Raw genomic sequence first — 20,906 nt, forward strand, 5'->3', positions numbered from 1 at the left:
TTTTCTACATAGCAGTGTTAATCCCAAACTCCTAATTTATCTCTCCCCCCACACTGGTCATGCTGAAGTCTTTTTTTTTTTTTAATTAATTAATTAATTTATTTATTGGCTGTGTTGTGTCTTCGTTGTTGCAAGCGGGCTTTCTCTAGTTGTGGTGAGCAGGGGCTACTCTTCGTTGCGGTGCGCAGGCTTCTCATTGTCGTGGCTTCTCTTGTTGCGGAGCACGGGCTCTAGGCACACAGGCTTCAGTAGTTGTGGTATGTGGGCTCAGTAGTTGAGGCTTGTGGGCTCTAGAGTGCAGGCTCAGTAATTGTGGTGCACGGGCTTAGTTGCTCTGCAGCATGTGGGATGTTCCCAGACCAGGGCTCGAACACATGTCTCCTGCATTGGCAGGCAGATTCTTAACCACTGCGCCACCAGGGAAGCCCCATACTGAAGTCTTGATGCAGAATTTCTTCCCAGAGAAACCTTAGTGTTGCTCCAAAGGCCTTTCAACTAACTGGATGAGGCCCACCCACATTATCAAGGTAACCTTTACCTAAAGTCAGCTGATTGTGGATGTTAACCACACCTACAAAATACCTTCACAGCAACACCTATTAGTGAATAACTAGTTACTATAGCCCTAGCCAGATTGACATAAAACTAACTTTCACACTGAGCTTGAAATGTCCATTAGATATTTTGAGGCAATTGTCAGTACAAATCTGTTGTTCAGGAGGGACCTTTCCTAGAGGCATCAAATTCTTTAATTGTAGTAAAATCCCATAACATAAAATTTACTATTAGTGATATTTAGCCATTCACAGTGCTGTACAATCATCACCACTATCTAGGTCCAGAACACTTTCATCACTCCAAACGGACACTCTGTACTAATTAAGCAGTCACTCCCCACACTTCCTCCCCCCAGTCCTTGGCAACCACTAATCCACTTACCTGCTTTTTGTCTGTATAGATTTGTCTGTTCTGCATATTTCACCTAAATGCAATTACACAATATGTGACTGTTGTGTTTGGCTTATTTCACTTAGCATAATGGTTTCAAAATTTATCCACATCATAGTATGTATCCATATTTCATTCCTTTTTTTTTTTTATTCACTGTGTAATATCCCATTGTATGGGTATACCACCGTTTGTTTCTACTTTTTGGCTATAGTGAAGAAGACTGCTGCTGTGAACATTTGTGTACAAGTTTTTGTTTGAACACTTGTTTTCAACTCTTTTGGGTATATATTCAGAGCGAAATTGCTTGGTCATATAGTAATTTTGCTTAACATTCTGAGGAACAACCAAACTGTTCCCACAGCAGCTGCACCATTGTACATTCCCACCAGCAATGTCTGAGGGTTCCAATTTTTCCACATCCTTGCTAACACTTGTTACTTTCTAGGTTCTTGTTTGCTTGCTTGCTTGCTTTAATTTTAGTCATCCTCGTGGGTGTGAAGTGGGATCTCATGGTTTTGATTTGTTTTTCCCTAATTATATTGAACATCTTTTCATGTGCTTTTTGGTCATTTTTTTGAAGAAACATCTATTCAAGTCCTTTGCCCATTTAAAAAAATTGGATTGTTTGTCTTTTTGTTGTTGAGTTGTAGAAATATCTATTTTGAAATGAATCTCCACCCCCAGCCTCCCAGTCCCTTATTTAAAAGGCTCTGCCTCTTCTTTTAAATCCATGCATAAGCAAATAGTTTTAGAGCTGGAAGAGACCACTCCACCTCCAGGATGTTCCCTATTCCTGCAGTTTTTTGAGTTCCCCAACCTTAAAATTGGTTGTCTAAACTTAGTCCTTCCTGCTGCACACTGGCCTGTTTTGGCTCTGTAGATGAGAAAAATTACACAAAAATTTACAGATTAGATTTGAATTTAAGGATTCCAATAGATCGGAAACACAAGGTGACCCACTTAGAACAAGATCTTCAAGAAGCGCCGGGTGACTTTAAATTTCCAAGAATTAGAAAGACAACGCATGCGCTTTAGAGCTAAGGGCATGTCGAAGCCAATGAAGGAGTGGCCTCTGCCCGCATTCAAGATGGTTCCCAGGACCTTCCACCCTTGCTGCGGGGGCGGGGCGAGAGGCTAAAGGCTCAGAACGCCATTGGTGGAGTCGCACACCGTTCATCCCCGCCCCCCGTAGGGGGCGGGAGTGACAAAGTCCCAATTTCCGGTTCCGTTAGTACCGGGAGCCCGGTCGAGATGGAGGAAGATGCGACCGGAGGCCATCAGTCGCCCGAAACAGAGGATAGAGTGGGAGCCGCGGCCTAGAGATCCGCGCTTGGAGTTCACCTCAGACGGGGCGGAACCGCCCTGATGTGAGAAAGTAAGAAACCACCGGCTTGGGGTGCCTGAGGACTAAGGTCTCCGAGGACCTGGACCTGTCAGGGAGGCAGCGGGTGCCTGCAGTGGCCGGCTGCAATTCAGTGGGAGCCCGCCACGCAGTTTGGGGAATGAGGGGCGACTCCAACGAGTCATCTTTTCCTGTCGGAGGAGCATGAGTTTCGCTGACAGCGAAAGAAGCATGGCGAGGCGGCACCTCGGGGGCCAGGACAGAAGCAGCTTAAAGGGGGTGTCATGTGGAGTAGGTGAAGAGGACTGTCATGTGGTGTCTGTCATGAGGGATCACGTGGGCACCTATGGAAGACCGAAGGAAGGCTGGATGGAAATCGCTTCATGCCCCAGAGGGGAGGTTGTCTTGAAGGGAGAGGTTGGAGGCATGCCAGGGAACTTCCCTAAGGAAATGCATGTTCATTAGGACAGGTGGACAAGCATGTAAATATATTCACATTCATGTGGTAGATAGCTCCCAGGATGCAAAGCCTTGATGCAGTTGCAGTAAGAAGTACAGAGAAACAGAAGGAGGAAGCAAAGATGTTTCCAGCACAGAAGTGGGGACCAAACCCCACAGATGTCTTGTCAGGAGTTGTAGGTGGCTGTTTGACTTGCGGGGGGGTGGTTGTTGACTGAAAAGATTTGAATAAGTCTAGAAGTCATCACTGAGCCCAGTCCTGGTGACAAGTCAGGATGGAGTCAGAGGGCTCCTACCCTAGTCATAATGGTCTGGACTCCTAGAGTAGTTGTTATCATTGTTATAATACTGACAATCCTTAATATTTAAGGCAATACTTTCCAAACTCTGATATATGTATTAACCACCCAGAGATCTTGTGAACATGTTGGTTCTTATTCAGCAGGCCTATGGAGCATCCTGAAATTCTGTATTTCTAACAAGCTCCCAGATTATGCCCATGCTGCTGGTCTGTGCACCACTCTGAGTAGCAAAGATTTAGAGCAGCACTGTCCAGTAGAGCTTTCTGAAATGGTAGAAGTGCTTTGCTGTTAACAAAGTGCTTTCACACATTAGCTCATGAGAGTTGCACCACAGTGACATAGCTATGGCAGGCTTTACTAGCCCCATTTCACAGATGAGGAAACTGAATTTCAAAGAAGTGACTTGGTTCCAATCCTACTAGTAGGTAATGGAAGTGGAACTCAGACTTGGATCTCCTGACTACTAGTGTTCTTTTCATCAAATGACCTTACATTCCAGGTGACACTGCCTTGTCCTGAACCAGGATCTTATTTCAGAACCTAGTGAACAGTCTGGTGTGGTTTTTCTGGTACAGGGAGAAGGGAAGTGGAGAAGGAGGTATACCTACTTGGGCCAGTTTGTCCCTTTCCTCTGATGGGTTCAGCAGTGGGGGTTCTGCCTCTGACATCTCATTTGATGATTTCAGGACATCCTGGGTCATCTGTTGGGTCTCCATATGAAGCACTTTAACCTTTGAGTCTAAGCTGTGTTAAAAGATGGGGGAAAATTCAGAATTGGAGCCATGAACACAAATAAGGATCTGGGAAAGAGCCATAAAGAAGCTGGGCTGATTGAATTGGAAGAAAGGAAGGCTGAAGGAAGTGAGCATACAGGTATCTGCATGGAGGATTTTCCAGAGGGTGAAACACAAGGAACTGGTTTTGATATTTCAGCGGGAAGTTTGGAGGTTAAATAACAAGGAGCAGGTTGAGATCCCAACTTTTAGGAGCAACCCACCTTTCAAAGGGATAGAGGGGGTGGGTGCAGTGCCTTCCCCTTCAACTGTAGAGGCTCAGCCCTCTGTGGCATGACCCTTAGTGGCTTCTTCTGTCACCATGGTAATGATAGAAATTACCTGCTTTGGCCGTGGAGAGTCCTCCCTTCTTTCTGGGAATTTAAAATAGACTGGCACATGTGAGAGATGGAGGAAAGTGGGGAAATGGGGCGCTGGGTGCTGCTGTAGGATTTCTCATCAGGAGTTGTTGGCACTCTGTCATTCAGTTTGATAAGTTGAGACGGTGCCCACAAAACCAGGTCCTAGAACAGAGTCCTTTGTGGCTCTGGCTCTCTGCCCTGCTCAGCACACAGTATCCATGAGCTGGGCAGGAGTCCTTGCTTGAGCCCTGCCGTATTTGTCCTGTGATGACAACAGGCCTACCCAGCCACTCAGCTCAGTCACTCCACAAGCACGCTGGGAAAGCAGAGGCAGCTCTTGGTTTCAATGGAATAAAGCGGAGAGAAATCCCTGGGCATCTGCTGCCAGGAGCTTATGCTTAACCCTTGGGTGACTGGCAGTCATGAGGGCATTAATTCTGCCTCCCAAGGGTGGGAATGACCTGGCTTTATACTGAACAGAGTGATTTGTGCTGGAACTCCTCATCTCCCATGAAGTAGAGGGCATGATGGAGTAGAGGAGCAAACTTGGCTCATATCCTGCCTCCGCTAACCAGCTGGGTGACCTTGGGCTTGTTCCTTTTAACCGATTTGTTGTACCTCAATTTCCTCATGTAGCAGAAGTGTCTTAACTGTGTAGAGGTTAAGTTGTAAGGATTACTTGAGGTAATAGGTGTTCAGTAAATCCTGGTGTCTCTCTCTCTTCTCCTCCTCTCTCAGTGGAAATGGACACATAACCTTGGGACCCTGGATGCCAAACACCCTGTTTGTTAGTGATACAGTGATCCCTTTCTCTTGAAGGGCCTTAAAGGAGAAGTTTGCCGCACTGGACTTGATGGGTGTCCTGGGCTGAGGCTGGAGGAAGGGCCACTTTTGCCCACAGCAGGTGGCACATCAGTGTTCCAGGGGTTCTCCTCCTAGAACCCCATCTCTAGCTCATTTCCCATGGCCTAGATTCTCTGTTCTGGTCAACCCAGTTGTTTCAAGCCATTGTTTTCTCCCTTTCACTGTCCACATGTATTCCTCCATTCAAGCTGCTTTGTCCTCCTCCAGGAAGCCTGTCTTGGTTACATGTGCCTCACCCATGCCTCACCTTGAAGCTGAGGTTTTCCCTCAGCTCACATGTACTCAGTTTGCACTGCAGGTATCTTATACTTTAATGAAAGTGATGCAGTCCAGCTCAGGAAATTCCAAAAAGCTAACCTTGCTTCCCCACTGACTTATATGGTAAACCAAGAAGCTGCTTAGGCTGGTTGGGACCTTTGGTTGGGGAAGGTGGTTGAGGATGAACTCTGGTTATACACTTGACATGAGATTTGTCAAGGCTTTGGTGCTGGGACTGCCTGTGTAGAACACTTCACCTCTCTAGAGTTGTCCTTTTGATGTGGCCACCTCCTTTCCCATCCCTTAAGGATTTCTCTCAGAGCTTAGGGAGGCCCTGATTTCCTGCTTCCTGGACTTTAACTTCTCACTTTCCCCTTCTGGCTGAAAATGTCCAGTATCCTACACAGGAGCACATTACATTGTCACTATGCGTATGTCCAATATGTGATGTCCTCTCATTTGACATTTCTTTTTTTTTTTAATTATTTATTCATTTATTTAATTTTTGGCCACATTGGGTCTTCACTGCTGCACGCTGGTTTTCTCTAGTTGCTGAGAGTGGGGGCTAACTCTTTGTTGCGGTGCGCGGGCTTCTCATTGTGGTGGCTTCTCTTGTTGCAGAGCACAGGCTCTAGGCACATGGGCTTCAGTAGTTGTGACACACGGGCTTCAGTAGTTGTGGCTCAAGGGCTCTAGAGCACAGGCTCAGTAGTTGTGGCGCACGGGCTTAGTTGCTCTGCGGCATGTGGGATCTTCCCGGACCAGGGCTCGAACCCAGGTCCCCTGCATTGGCAGGTGGATTCTTTCTTTCTTTTTTTTTTTTAAATTAATTTATTTTATTTATTTTTGGCTATGTTGGGTCTTCGTTGCTGCATGCGGGCTTTCTCTAGTTGCAGTGAGTGGGGGCTACACTTCGTTGCGGTGCACGGGCTTCTCATTGTGGTGGCTTCTCTTGTTGTGGAGCACAGGCACTAGGCGCGCGGGCTTCAGTAGTTACGGCATGCGGGCTCAGTAGTTGTGGTGCACAGGCTTGGTAGTTGTGGCACACAGGCTTAGCTGCTCTGTGGCATGTGGGATCTTCCTGGACCAGGGCTCGAACCCATGTCCCCTGCATTGGCAGGCAGATTCTTAACCACTGCGACACCAAGGAAGCCCCTCATTTGACATTTCTTAAGTTGAAAGCTCCTGATTTTATACAGTTATTACAGTTGTAACCTTATTAGTTTTGTTTGAAACTTTAGTCAGTGGATACACTTAACATGAGGGCCACATGTACATTAATTTGCCCTGGTTTCTTTATCTCTGTGTCTTATATCTGTTCCCCAGAGGGATACTGTGTCTCTTTGAAGAGACTGAGTTTCTCAAAGGCAGAGTCTCTATATCTTTTCTGTCACTTGAATCTCCCTTCACTACCTAGGGGCTGAGGTTATTATTTATATGCCTGGGGATGAAGGAGGCCAAGCATGTTCTCTACACTGTAGTTAAGACTCTTCAGGGAAACTGCTTAGCTCTCAGGTGGTTCTCTTCTTTCTCTAGAGTGAGTTATCTAATAACCAAAGAGGACTCTGACCTTTGGCTTGTTCCTAAATTTCTAACTCCTTTCATTAGAAGGAAGGGAGGTGTGTGTGTGGGGGGTGCCTGTGGAGTGAAAGCCCCACTTGCCTTCTTCCTCACACTTTTTTCTAATGCAGACTGGAGAAGGTGTAAGTGTAGTGAATGTGGGTCAGGAGGAGCTCAGAGGGGCCAGCACGGGAAACCAGAAATAAAGTGAGGTGAGTCAGCTGGTAAATGGTGGTAAAAGAGGCACCCTGCTGAGGCTCAAAGGCCCAAGGCCGAAGGCCATGTCTCCTCAGTAGGCCCAGGAGTGTCAGAAATGGAGCACTTCCCTTTAGCCTTTAGGAAACTCCAGAATGTCACTTAGTGACATCCCATTAGCCCACTTAAAGGCCAGGTGGTTGGTTTGCCCACAGCATCCTGAGCTGTCTGGGTGAGCTAGAGAAGGAAAAGGAGACTGGGCCATGACACCAGGGCCTGGCCAGAGGCAGAGAGACCAGAATAGCTGATCTGATAAGCTGGGGGTAGGGAGCTGAGGTGGGAGTGGGCCCACGGGAGTCACTGAGGTGAGAAACAATTTTCAGAAGAGGGGTCCTGAATTGGGACAGACTGGTAAAGGAGAGAGAAGAGGGCACTATCCCGATCCATGAAGGAAGAATCAGGCAGGGGTTGGCAGAGCCAGACTGGGTGAAGTCTAAACTTTGGAGAAGTGAGTACCCCAGGAGCTGAAGCCTGAGAATGGGGTTTCAGAGCCCATCCAGGAGGGGAAAGTGCAAATTCTGATCTCCTTCACATTCCCTCCACCCTGCTCAAATCCCCAGGTCTCCAGACACAATGGAGGACAAACGTAACATCCAGATCATCGAGTGGGAACACCTGGACAAGAAGAAGTTCTACGTGTTTGGTGTGGCAATGACAATGATGATCCGTGTCAGTGTCTACCCATTCACCCTCATCCGCACTCGCTTGCAGGTTCAGAAAGGCAAGAGCCTCTACCATGGGACCTTTGATGCCTTCATCAAGATCCTACGGGCAGATGGTGTGACTGGCCTCTACCGGGGGTTCCTGGTCAACACCTTCACCCTCATATCTGGCCAGTGCTATGTTACTACTTATGAGCTCACCCGGAAGTTTGTAGCTGACTACAGCCAGAGCAACACAGTCAAATCACTGGTGGCCGGTGGCTCGGCCTCTCTCGTGGCTCAGAGCATCACAGTGCCCATTGATGTGGTCTCCCAGCACCTGATGATGCAGCGTAAGGGTGAGAAAATGGGCCGCTTCCAAGTGCGAGGGAATCCAGAGGGACAAGGGGTAGTTGCCTTTGGCCAAACCAAGGACATCATCAGGCAGATCCTGCGGGCTGATGGACTTCGTGGCTTCTACCGGGGCTATGTGGCTTCGCTGCTTACTTACATCCCAAACAGTGCTGTCTGGTGGCCCTTCTACCACTTCTATGCAGGTAAGCAGGGACCAGGAGGGTGGGGGTGGAGGATGGTTACTAATGGACAGAGATGCTTTTGCTCTGTGCATGTTGAATCCAGGGGGATTCAGAGATTAGTAAGACATGGTTCTTCCCTTCAAGGAGCTAATATTATAGTGGAGGGAATCAGACAAGTAAAGTATATGACTGTAGGACATAGCGTATGTTCTCGATGAATCAGGATCAACTAAGTTTAGTGGAATATTGGCAGAGGATCATAAGGTGGGGAGGGACAAAATCCATAGGATTTAAAGATGAAAGCAATGGAGCAATGGGTAATAGCTTTTGAGTTGGATGCCTTTCCTTACTATTTTTTTTCTTTTTTTTAAAAAATTATTTATTTTATTTATTTATTTTTGGCTGCGTTGGGTCTTCGTTGCTGCGCACGGGCTTTCTCTAGTTGCGGCAAGCGGGGGCTACTCTTTACTGCGGTGTGTGGGCTTTTCATTGCCCCGTGGCATGTGGGATCTTAGTTCCCTGACCAGGGATCGAACCTGTGTCCCCTGCATTGTAAGGTGGATTCTTTACCACTGGACCACCAGGGAAGTCCCTCTCCTATCTTTCTAATTGTACTTTTTTTTTTTTTTGGTAGCTCTGTCTCTTCTTCTGTTTAACACAGTCTTTCATCTGGAGTATTTGGTAAAATTCAGATACATGGACTCCACCTCGACCCTTTGTATCAGATTCTTTGGGAATGGATGCTGGCAATCTTAATGTTAGAGAACCTTCCTAGGAAACGTGAGCATTTTCTCTGGAGTCTGTCCTCACCCCTCTCTCCTCATTTGATTTCATTTACAATTAGAGTTGTCCTTTCCTAATATGTCCAAAATTTCGATTTCTGTTCCCAAACTTACGTGTCCAGAGCTCTGGACAGACATCCTGGCTGTTGGACCTTTTGACCTGGAGGCATGCAATTACATCTGAAATTTGTTTCAATTAACCATTTTTCATCCAAGCTGGCTTTCTCTTCTGACTTACTTTCATGTGTCAGTGGCCATGTTATTCTCCAAATCACTGAAACTGAGGCCTTGGGCATAGTGCTTGGCCCCTTGTCCTTGTCCCCACATCTAGTCCTAGTGACCCTGGAATGTCTTGTCCAACTTTCTCTCCATTCCCACTGCCTTTCCTGAAAACCATTCTCTGTACCTACCCTCTTGGACTATTGCATCAGCCTTCTAGCTGTTCCAAGTCTCTTCCTTCCTATCTACACACAAGTCCCTAATGGATTAACTTTATTTATTTATTTTAAAATTTTTATTAATTAATTTATTTTTGGCTGCTTTGGGTCTTCGCTGCTCTGCGTGGGCTTTCTCTTGTTGTGGTGAGCGGGGGCTATTCTTCATTGCGGTGCGCGGGCTTCTCATTGTGGTGGCTTCTCTTGTTTCAGGGCACGGGCTGTAGGCGCGAGGGCTTCAGTAGTTGTGGCTCGTGGGCTCTATAACACAGGCTTAGTAGTTGTGGCGCACGGGCTTAAGTTGCTCCACGGCATGTGGGATCTTACCGGACCAGGGCTTGAACCCGTGTCCCCTGCATTGGCAGGAACCACTGTGCCACCAGAGAAGTCCCCCTAATGGATTAACTTTAAACTCTGGTTGTGATGTTCAGTGGCTCCCACTGCTTACTCAGTAAAATCCAAACTCTTCAGCCTGGCTTCACCTTCCCTTTTCAGTGAAACATCCTGCTGTTTCCCTATGTATAGTCTATGCTGCAGCCAGGCCAGTTCACACACCGTTCCTCCACCATGCATCATCTCTCCCACCTCTGCTGTATTCATATCCCTCTGCTAGATGCCTTCCAGGTCCACTTACCCTGGTGAAATCATGACTCATTGCCTCCTCTCCCATACTCTCCATGTATCTCTCAACTCAGAAATGATCTTTCCCTCCTTCCAACTCCCATGACATTGCTTCAGTCTTTCTTAAGGCAGTTAGAACATTTGCCTTGATGTTATTTGTATGTGCCTGTCTCTTCTATTATTTGCACAGGTTCTTCTTTTTTCTTAATGCTTTTTTTCCCCCAGCTTTATTTTGATATAATTGACTGGAAAGTTTCTTGGAAGGGGGTGGAAACTAACATTTACTGAATACCCACTGTGTACCACACTCTGTGACACTGTGTGTCTCAGGGCCTGGTGAATTGTAAGTGCTCAGTAAATATTTGTTGAGAGAGTAGACTGGTTTTTGTCACTCCATTTTTTTTTTTTTTTTTTTTTCCTGCGGTACGCGGGCCTCTCACTGTTGTGGCCTCTCCCGTTGCTAAGCACAGGCTCCGGATGCGCAGGCTCAGCGGCCATGGCTCACGGGCCCAGCCGCTCCGCGGCATGTGGGACCTTCCCGGACCAGGGCACGAACCCGGTCCCCTGCATCGGCAGGCGGACTCTCAACCACTGCGCCACCAGGGAAGCCCTGTCACTCCATTTTGCTTAAAATCTACCAATGCTGCCTTATGGGTATTTACAATAAAATCTAATGCTTCTCACGGTCAGTACAGGTCTATGTGATCTGGTCCCTGTCTGCTTCTCCAGCCCCATCTTGTGCTCCTCTGCCCTTACTCACTCTGGTCCATTCTCACTGCCCTTCTCTCAGTTCCTGAGACACACCAAGCTCTGTTCTCACCTCAAGGCCTTTGCAGATACTGTTCTTTCTGCCTGGAATAGCCTTTCCCCTGTTGTTTGTGTGTCTGGGTCCTTCTCATGCTTAAAGCCTCAGCGTACATGCCATCTTTGCAAAGAAGACTTCTTTTTTTAAAAAATAATTAATTAATTAATTTGTAACTTTTTGGCTGTGTTGGGTCTTTGTTGCTACGTGCGGGCTTTCTCTAGTTGTGGTGAGAGGGGGCTACTCTTCGTTGCAGTGTGTGGGCTTGTCATTGCGGTGGCTTATCATGTTGTGGAGCATGGGCTCTAGGTGCGCAGGCTTCAGTAGTTGTGGCACACAGGCTTCAGTAGTTGTGGCTCGCAGACACTAGAGCACAGGCTCAGTAGCTGTGGCGCACGGGCTTCGTTGCTCTGTGACGTGTGGGATCTTCCCAGACCAGGGATTGAACCCCTGTCCCTGCATTGGCAGGTGGATTCTTAACCACTGTGCCACCAGGGAAGTCCCAAGAAGACTTCTTTACCCAGTTGGAAAGAGGGCTCTTTCTGTTTTCTTTTTTTTAATTGATTTATTTTAAAATTTTATTTATTTATTTATTTTGGCTGTGTTGGGTCTTCATTGCTGCGTGCAGGCTTTTCTCTGGTTGCGGCGAGTGGGGGCTACTCTTGTGGTGTGTGGGCTTCTCATTGCATTGGTTTCTCTGGTTGTGGAGCACAGGATCTAGGCGCGTGGGCTCAGTAGTTGTGGCTCATGGGCTGTAGAGCGCAGGCTCAGTAGTTGTGGTGCACGGGCTTAGTTGCTCCGTGGCATGTGGGATCTTCCCAGACCAGGGCTTGAACCCGTGTCCCCTGCACTGGTAGGTGGATTTTTAACCACTGCGCCACCAGGGAAGCCCTGTTTTCTTTTGTAGCACCTTGTTTTCCAGATGCTGCCTTCCAGTGGTTGTGAAATGTTTTCTTCTCAGGAGCAACAAGACACCCTTGAGGCAGAGCCACCAGTTCACTTTGTCTCTTTCTGTATGCTGACCCTGGGGAAGAAAGTGATTAGAAATCCAGGGGAGAGGTGGTTCTGGTAAGGCTTAAGGAATTCTGTCATGCCTTCGGACTTGGAAGCCCTCGCTTCTGTCCTGCCAACCTCCACCATCCTACTTGTTTCCTAATCTTTAGTTGCCTGGCCGTAAATTACCAAAACTAGGAGCATAAGAAAAAAAAAAAATTTTATATATATATATATATTTTTAAACCGAAGTATAGTTGATGTATAATAGTTTATAAATTACAGGTGTACAATATAGTGATTCACAATTTTTAAACGTTATACTCCATTTATAGTTATTACAAAATATTTGCTATATTCCCTGTGTTGTATAGTATATCCTTGTAGCTTGTTTGTACCTCTTTTTTTTTTTTTTTTTTTTTTTTTTGAGATATGCGGGCCTCTTACTGTTGTGGCCTCTCCCGTTGCGGAGCACAGGCTCCAGACACGCAGGCTTAGCAGCCATGGCTCACAGGCCCAGCCGCTCCGCGGCATGTGGTATCTTCCCGGACCAGGGCACGAACCCGTGTTCCCTGCATCGGCAGGAGAACTCTCAACCACTGCGCCACCAGGGAAGCCCTTGTTTGTTCCTCTTAATCCCCTACCCCTATATTGCTCCTCCCCGCAAGAAGAAATTCTTAAAGGTATTATGGTGACTGAATTGTACAGAGAAAACTGAGAGGGAACCTTGGAGATGATAAATCTATTTTACATCCAGTCTCACTCAGAGTAAAAGCCAAAGTCCATGCAGTGGCTTCAGGGCCCTACCTCTTAGACTTCATCTACTGTTCTTTCCCTCGTTCATTCGGCTGCAGGCATACTGGCCTTGGTGCCAAAGACCTCAGGCATGCTCATGCCCCAGGGCCTTTGCATAGGATGTTACCTCTGCTTGGAAAGTTCTCGCCACAGATCTATAAGGCTTATACTATCCTTTAGGGCTTTGCTTAGACTTCACCTTCTACCCTTTCTGCCCTTGGCATTCTTTATCTCCTTTTCCTGCTCTATTTTTTTCTATAATTAGCACACAACATGTCTGGCATAGTTGTATATTTTGCTTTTTATTTATTTATTGTCTGTTTTCCCCCACTAGAATGTAAGTTTCATAAGGGCAGGGATTTGAGGCTATTTTATTCACTGTTGTATCTTTAGAACCCAAAGTGACTGGCTCGTGGTAATCACTCAATAAATCTTTGTTGAATAAATGAACGAACTCTTGTCTCTCGCCTTCAGAGAGGGAAAAGCAAAATAATTCAATTGCAGGTGAACTTCCTAGTGACACTGGGATTGGGTGAATCTGGGTATTATTCCATCTTCTTCATCAGCATTTTGAAAAATGAATTTTCCTTTCTTTTTTTTTTTAAATTTATTTATTTATTTATTTTCGGCTGTGTTGGGTCTTTGTTGCTGCGCGCGGGCTTTCTCTATTTGGGGCAAGCGGGGGCTACTCTTCCTTGTGGTGCGCCGGCTTCTCATTGCGGTGGCTTCCCTTGTTGCGGAGCACAGCCTTTAGGCGCGTGGGCTTCAGCAGAGTTATGGCACGCAGGCTCAGTAGTTGTGGTTTGCGGACTCTAGAGCTCAGGCTCAGTAGTTGTGGCGCACGGGCTTATTTGCTCCACCGCATGTGGGATCTTCCCTGTCCAGGGCTCGAACCCATGTCCCTTGTGTTGGCAGACGGATTCCTAACCACTGCGCCACCAGGGAAATCCAATTTTCCTTTCTTGATATAGGCTGAAGAAAAGTTCTCACTGTAGGCTATGATTTTCTCTTTTAATTGTAATTGTTTTTATTTTTTAAAACATTCATATGGTTCAAAATTCAAAAGGTAAGAAAGGGTATGCAGTGAAAACACTCCTCACCTACCACAGTCACCCAGCTTCCTTCCTTAAAGACAATTAGTGTTACCAATTTTTAATGTATCTTACCAGTTATCCAGTGCATGTATAAGAAAATATGTGGTGTGTGCTTTTCTAGCCAGTGAGTTGTGAAAAGTAGAGCATAAGCATAAGAGTTTTACATCAGGAGTGATTTCTGAAAGGAGTCAGCAAGCAAAGAGGTTTTGAAATCCCCTTCTCCAGAGGAATTTTGTCCTATGCAAAATGACTTCTGGAAGGGGCCTGAGATTTTAAAATTTTTGTTGGTTCAGGGCTTCCCTGGTGGCGCAGTGGTTAAGAATCCACCTGCCAATGCAGGGCACACCGGTTCGAGCCCTGGTCCAGGAAGATCCCACATGCTGCGGAGCAACTAAGCCCGTGCACCACAACTACTGAGCCTGCATTCTAGAGCCCGCGAGCCACAACTACTGAGCCCACGTGCCACAATTACTGAAGCCTGCATGCCTAGAGCCCGTGCTCCGCAACGAGAAGCCACCGCAATGATAAGCCTGCGCACTGCAACGAAGAGTAGCCCCCACTCGCCACAACTAGAGAAGGCCTGCGTGCAGCAACGAAGACCCAGTGCAGCCAAAAATAAATAAATAAATTTATTTAAAAAATTTTTTTGTTGTTGGTTTAGATGGAAGCAAAGATGGGAGTTATAGGGTCTAAGGTGGCTAAGGATGGAGGGTTTGTCATCACTGGGCCAACTGGTAGAAAAGGTTTGGGGCCGTGTGGAGTGGAACCTCATGTCTTGAGGCATTATCTTTCCCTTGATTCCAGAGCAGCTCTCGTCCCTCTGCCCTAAGGAGTGCCCTCACATCGTCTTTCAAGCCATCTCGGGGCCTCTGGCTGCAGCCACTGCTTCCATCCTCACCAATCCCATGGATGTCATCCGAACCCGAGTACAGGTAAGACCAGTCTTCTCCCCTACCCTCCTCCCAGATAAACCATTAGAAGTGTGATCTTCAGGCCCTCCAATATTTCCTGACCTCTTTGTGTCATGGCCCTCTAGTCTAGCCAGCCTTCTCCTGGTCATCCAAGCCTCTTCCTTGTGGTTATGCTTACCATCTACAGAAACCAGCTGAGCACTTTGAATCACCTAGAATGTTTCTGTCATCCTGTCTGCTACCTTGCATGCCTCTACTCCTTTCCTTGCCCATGCCTCTAGGAATTCTTACTGCTTTCTTCTAGGCTTTCATCATAATAGCATAGCCTATCAACCACCTTTTCCTTACCTTGTAGCTTTGTGGTTATTAGAAATATGATTTTAGTTAATTTCGTAAGTCTATCTAGCTTCTCCACTTGGCTATGTGCTCTCTACAGTGAAAATGACTGTCCTTGAACAGGTTTCACAGATTGTTCTGTGTGGACTCAGCACAAACACAGACAAAGCCCTGGGTGGTGTTGTCCAGAAGTTATAGTCCCTGTCTTTAGTCAGCTTAATGACAATTTCACAGCCCTGAGTCCAAGGAAATAGAATCTGAATGATAATGTATAATATACAGATGGTAGGTTTTGCTATATAAAGCTTTAGGTGGAGGGACTTCCCTGGTGGTCCAGTGGGTAAGACTCCACGTTTCCAATGCCAGGGGCCTGGGTTCGATCCTTGGTCAGGGAATTAGATCCCGCATGCATGCTGCAACTAAGAAGCCCGCATGCCACAACTAAGAAGCCCACATGCTGCAACTAAGACCCAGTGCAGCCAAAATAAAAAAATAAATAATAATAAAATTTAAAAATAAATAATAATAAAATAAATAAATAATCATAAAATAAATAAATTTTTTTAAATAAATATTTTTTAAAAAGCTTTAGGTGGAGAGAATGGGGGAATTTTAATATCTGATTTGGGTAACTTAACAGGACAGCTGTCCAGGAGAGTGTGGTCATTGACTTACAGTGAGAAGGAGAGGGAAGGAAAATAACCTTAGCAGATGGAGGTGAAGTCAGCTTCCCTGATACCAAGATGTTGGGATGGAGGTGGCTGGTAAATCTAGGTACAGTTGACTCTTGAACAACATGGAGTTTAGGAGCACTGACACTCCGCATAGTTGAAAATTTGAGTATAACTTGGCCCTCTGAATCTGTGGTTCGCCATCCACAGATCGCATAGTACTGTAGTGTTTTGGGTTTTTTTAAGTATAAATAAAAATGAATTTTTACTTAAATCATTTTGGTATAGATTATAGTCAAAGATATTTAAACACATTGTGGGTAATATAAGCAGGCAGTTCAATTTTAAATTCAATTTTTTATGTAGTAACTCTGCTACCTATGTACAATTTTTTTTTTTTTTTGCGGTACGCGGGCCTCTCACTGTTGTGGCCTCTCCCGTTGTGGAGCACAGGCTCCAGACGCACAGGCTCAGCGGCCATGGCTCACGGGCCTAGCCGCTCCGTGGTGTGTGGGATCTTCCCGGACCGGGGCACGAACCCGTGTCCCCTGCATCGGCAGGCGGACTCTCAACCACTGCGCCACCAGGGAAGCCCCCTATGTACAATTTTGATTTATTTCCAGAGAAGTAAAATAATCTCTTTAAATTTAATGTTAGCGTAAGCATGGAATTCTTAAATTAACCAAGTGTGTACTTTAGAGAAACAGGAATATATCTTGACATGTTTAGAGAGATATGCAATCCATAAAGATTAAATAGCAATGGTAAAGTCTTCCCGGTTATTTTATTTATTTTATTTATTTATTTTTAAAATTTTTATTAGTACTGTAGTGTTACTTGTTACTGCTGGAAAAAAACATACTGCATATAAGTGGACCCATGCAACTCAAACCCGTGTTGTTCGAGGGTCAGCTGTGTATTGGTCCCTAGGAAAGTATGCGCCCCCTCCACGACCCACACGTTTGAAAATGAGTGGCATCTGATTGGTTTGCAAATAATAAAGTGTATAGGTTCCATCCTTATTCTCTCCTGAGCCTTGTTCTGGGTGTTCCATGAGGAGATTCAAGGAAAAGGACAGGTCCTTACTTTGAGGAGTTCCCAGGCTGGAAGAGACAGCACATATGAGGACCAGGGCCATAGCTAAAAAAGCCCTTGACGTGGCTGTGGATAAGTGGAGGATTAGGGGAGCACAGGTGGTCAGGGGAAGAAGGGAAAGGGGGAATGTGGAGGAGGGCACTAAAGGAGGCAGAGAGGAATGGGGAGACGTTCTTAGTCAGAGATGGGACCACCTTGTGAATAGAGGGAAGTATAACAAGGAGTGTGTCTGTCCTGCATTGGCTGAAGGTCTGAAGGGGGTAATCTCTAAAAGTGTAATTTGGTGGCAGGTGTGGGGGTAGGGGGGAAGAAGAGGGCAAGACTATTAAGAAAAAAGAGAGAAAAGATTCCAGTATGATAGGGAAGACAGGTCACAGGGTGTGTGGGAGATGACAGGGTTGGAGGGGGAGGACTCTAGCCATGGGGCTTCAGAGGGATTGAGATGATCAGAATCAAAATCACTGGTAGAGAGAGCTGAGACAGGCTGGGACCTGGGCCCCTTTGCTGCAGTGCTGCAGGGCTTGCACATGGACACACCTCTCCTTGAGCAACGGAATACAAAGAAACTATATGGGACTAAAAACAACTGTGTGCATGCCCAGTTGGGGCAAATTCTGGACCCAAAACATACAAAGAAACCAAAAAACCCAACTGCCACTTTTGAAGTGCCGGGAGCAAAAGCAGGGTACTGTGCATGCTCGCTGCACACACCACCAGCTAAGGGGCGGCAAAATACCTAAGCCACCCCTCTGGCCGGACTCCTGGACACACCCCTACCCTCACCCCATATAAGAAACAAGCTTACCTCCCTTTGGGGAGTGAGCAAGGGCCCCAGTAAAGCCTCGCCTGAATTTCTTGTCTGGCCTCTAGTCAATTTCTATTGCTTCGGGAAGGCCAAGAACCCTGGCCCGTAACAGAGCTGCAGAGGCCCTTAGAGGTGATTTAATCCAGCCTCCCTGAGACCAGAGAGAAGCACTTGGTCCAAAGACTCATCACTATGTAGTTTATCTAATGATATTAATTATAACTAACATTTATTGAATACTTACTGTCTGCCAGTCACTGTTCTCAGCATATACAAGTATTCTTTTGTTTACTTCGTAGAACAACCACACAGGGTAGGTATTATCATTACTATTTTATATTTGAGGAAAGTGGGGTGCAAAGTGTTAAGTAAAGTACCTGAGATTATGCTGTTAGTAAATTGTGGAGCAGAATTCATACCAGGCAGTCTGGCACCAGAGCCCCTACTCAGTCACTGTGCTGAACTGTCCCGCAGAAGCAGAGTCCAGCCCTCTGATTCCCAAGTCTAATTCTTTCCACTTTAGCCTAAGGCAGAGGGAGATTGGGTAGAGGGGCTTTGACTGCAGACCGTCGTCCTCCAATGCGTTGACTTTTCCAGGTTGAGGGCAAGAACTCCATCATCCTGACCTTCCGACAGCTGATGGCAGAAGAGGGGCCTTGGGGCCTCATGAAAGGCCTCTCCGCCAGAATCATCTCAGCCACGCCCTCAACCATTGTCATTGTGGTGGGCTACGAGAGCCTCAAGAAACTCAGCCTCCGACCTGAGCTGGTGGACTCAAGACACTGGTAACCAGTGATGGGGAGAGAAGCCTGCTGTTTCCCACACTACTCTGAGTCAGGGGCAGAGAGGAGAGGGTAGCACCCTCTTCAGGTGCCCCACCAGATACCGAGTCCAGCCCTGGGTCAGGGACAGAGACTTTGAACTGCTCTTGCTGAAGAGGCTCCACGCCTGGATCCCCTGCTCTCATTTTTAAATTTTCTTGCCAAACTGGGCTCACTCATTCAGTACAGGTACTGTCCTGCCCTAAGGAAATCCACTCTCCCTGCCAATCCCACTCCATCCATCCCCTGCCAACCCTTCTCTGCCTTCCCCCTCCATCTGTGTCCCTGAGATCCTGAGAAGAGCTGCACATAGAACTTGCTTACTACCACTGGTTCTTCCTCTTGGGCTTTCAGCCCAGATTCCAAGCAGTTGCCATCAGCCCTTTCCTGCTTCATCTCTTAGGCTTGCTTATTTTTATTTTGGGACTGAGCTGCCCACCAGACTACTCTGCTTTTCCCTGCCACTGGGGGCAAGGTGCCAGGCACTTTTGCACAGGGAGTGGGAGCAGCAAAAACCTCTGGTTCTCCAGAGCACTCATCCTCTCTTTGGAGAGTTATTAGGTTGGGGAGAAATGTTGATACTTTATTTTGTGTGTGTATTTTTCTGTGAACCAGGCTACTGTCTTAGTCCTGCTAAAGCACCAATCCTGCAGTCAGAGCCCACCCCTTCCTCAGACAGGTGGAAAAATATCATGTAGCTTTTCCCTCAATCCCAGTTATCTATCCCTCCCAGTCCCTTCAGTCCCAGCAGCCTCAGGGTATATAAGCTGTTTTTTTCCTCCTGGCCCAGATGACTACAGTGGTGGGCACAGCTCTAAATAGATCAGACTGTCTGGGACACACTGGACTTGGAACACTACCCTGAAAAGTCTGGTTTAGAGAGTAGTTGGTTTGGAAAGTGACAGGAGTATATGTGTGCCCTAGTGCATCTCCCTCGACCAGCTGAGCCAAACCTAGGAGAGGGCAGTGGAGGTTCTCAGCCCCAGGCAGTCATAACACACAGATATACCCCAATCACTTGGACTCACAGAAACAGATGTCTCACAATGGGAGTCTCTGAGATGTGGAACTGTTTGAGTTTTTCTTGTCTCTGATCTGAGGAGTCATCCCGGTCATGGTACCCTCTGGAGAGATGCTTGGAGGCGGGTAAAGGGCGGGTCAGGAACTCACCCAATACCAGGACCACTGCATTTACCAGCCTGATACTGCCGAGATGATCTGTTGAAGCTCTCAGGAGCTAGATGATGAGTGCTCCTTCCTTGCCTCATCCTTCCCCCACAACACACACCTCCTCTACCAAGCTTGTGTTGCAGGTGAGGAGAGGTGCAGTAAATGGAATGAGAAGAAGGCATATCAAACCCTGCACTTTTACTTGAGACATCTGGCTTGGATGACCCTTCAAACTTTCTTATTGGTCCCACCCCCTGGGAGAGGCCATGGTGCCAATTTGAAAGGTGCTAGCTACCTGAAGCCTTGATATTTCTTATGGCTGCCCCACATTCTATCCCCCAGGCAAGATCAGAATCTGAATTCTCTACCTTCACCACCACCACTGCCCATCTTGGGCTCTATCTTTGAGGGTTATTTTCTCTTTCACTTATTTTTATTTTTGTCTGTCCCTTCTTGCGCTTTGTCAAGAGTCCTCCAATTTCTATTCACAAATGGTCATCCAAAGGGTTGGGCCCACAGATCATGAATCTTCCTGCCTCTCAGTCACTCCTTTACCCTAAGAACCACCAACATAATAGAAGCCAGGGGTCCCTCCTTTCTCTTTAAACTCATCCTAGTGAGACCTTTGGAGGTTGGTTTTCTCAGCTCCGCACCTTCCCCTCCCTACAGTCTTGTCTTCAGTCCTTCCCCACCATTGCAAAGTGGGTAAAGTATCAGGGACAGGAGGTAGTCTCCTGTTTCTCATGTCTTAGGTTGTTTCCATCCCAGACTCCTCCAGACTCTTTCTTCTGTTTTATTCTATTGTACAGTATTTCAGTCTCTCACCTGTTTCCTCTGTCTGTCTCTCTCTGTCACACACACAGTTTTAAAGGATGATGGGCATTTACTAAAAGGGACCCCTGGCCCCTACTTTCCCATCTAATATTAGGGACAGGGATTGGGTTTGGTTAAAATGCCTTGGTCGGGGTGGGATAGTGGGCTTCCATTTTCCCAGGACCATGGATCTGGACCAATTGGAATTTTTGATATATTGGTCTGTAGCCAAAATTGGAAGAAACTTTCGGAAGACTGGGCAAGACGGGAAACCTGATGGGAGTATTTAAGGACAGGGGAACAAAGTGCAGATGCAGTTAACATTTGATAAAATGGGCTCGTGAATATTAACAGCGAACATTCACTGTTGCACTGTATGAAGTCTCCGAAGTGTAATTAAACGTTTTTATTCAGTCCTTGAGCTTTGCGCTTATTTTGCCCGCTTGCCGAGAAAGTATGT

At 46.7% G+C, this 20,906-nt stretch overlaps 1 protein-coding gene across 8 annotated transcripts; it reads left to right on the plus strand.

Moving 5' to 3' along the window:
* The first annotated feature begins 2,181 nt into the window (after positions 1-2,181).
* On the plus strand, positions 2,182-20,867 carry SLC25A44 (solute carrier family 25 member 44). 8 transcript variants are annotated; one of them, XR_004349595.1, is made up of 5 exons: positions 2,182-2,326; positions 3,741-3,927; positions 7,687-8,324; positions 14,164-14,756; positions 18,240-20,862. XR_004349595.1 is itself a non-coding variant. In XM_032629783.1 (5 exons), exons 3-5 carry the CDS (start codon positions 7,700-7,702, stop codon positions 18,429-18,431), a joined length of 945 nt encoding a protein of 314 aa, XP_032485674.1. In that variant the 5' UTR covers positions 2,182-2,326; positions 3,741-3,927; positions 7,687-7,699; the 3' UTR covers positions 18,432-20,862. The 8 variants fall into 8 exon arrangements, 5 of the variants coding, with proteins under 5 accessions (XP_032485674.1, XP_032485664.1, XP_032485680.1 ...); XM_032629783.1 differs by having other exon boundaries at positions 14,629-14,756; XR_004349598.1 differs by lacking the exon at positions 3,741-3,927 and adding an exon at positions 11,850-12,010 and having other exon boundaries at positions 2,192-2,326; positions 14,629-14,756.
* The last annotated feature ends 39 nt before the right edge of the window (positions 20,868-20,906 follow it).

This window comes from Phocoena sinus, chromosome 1 (assembly GCF_008692025.1).
Source record: "Phocoena sinus isolate mPhoSin1 chromosome 1, mPhoSin1.pri, whole genome shotgun sequence".
NCBI classification, from domain to species: domain Eukaryota; kingdom Metazoa; phylum Chordata; class Mammalia; order Artiodactyla; family Phocoenidae; genus Phocoena; species Phocoena sinus.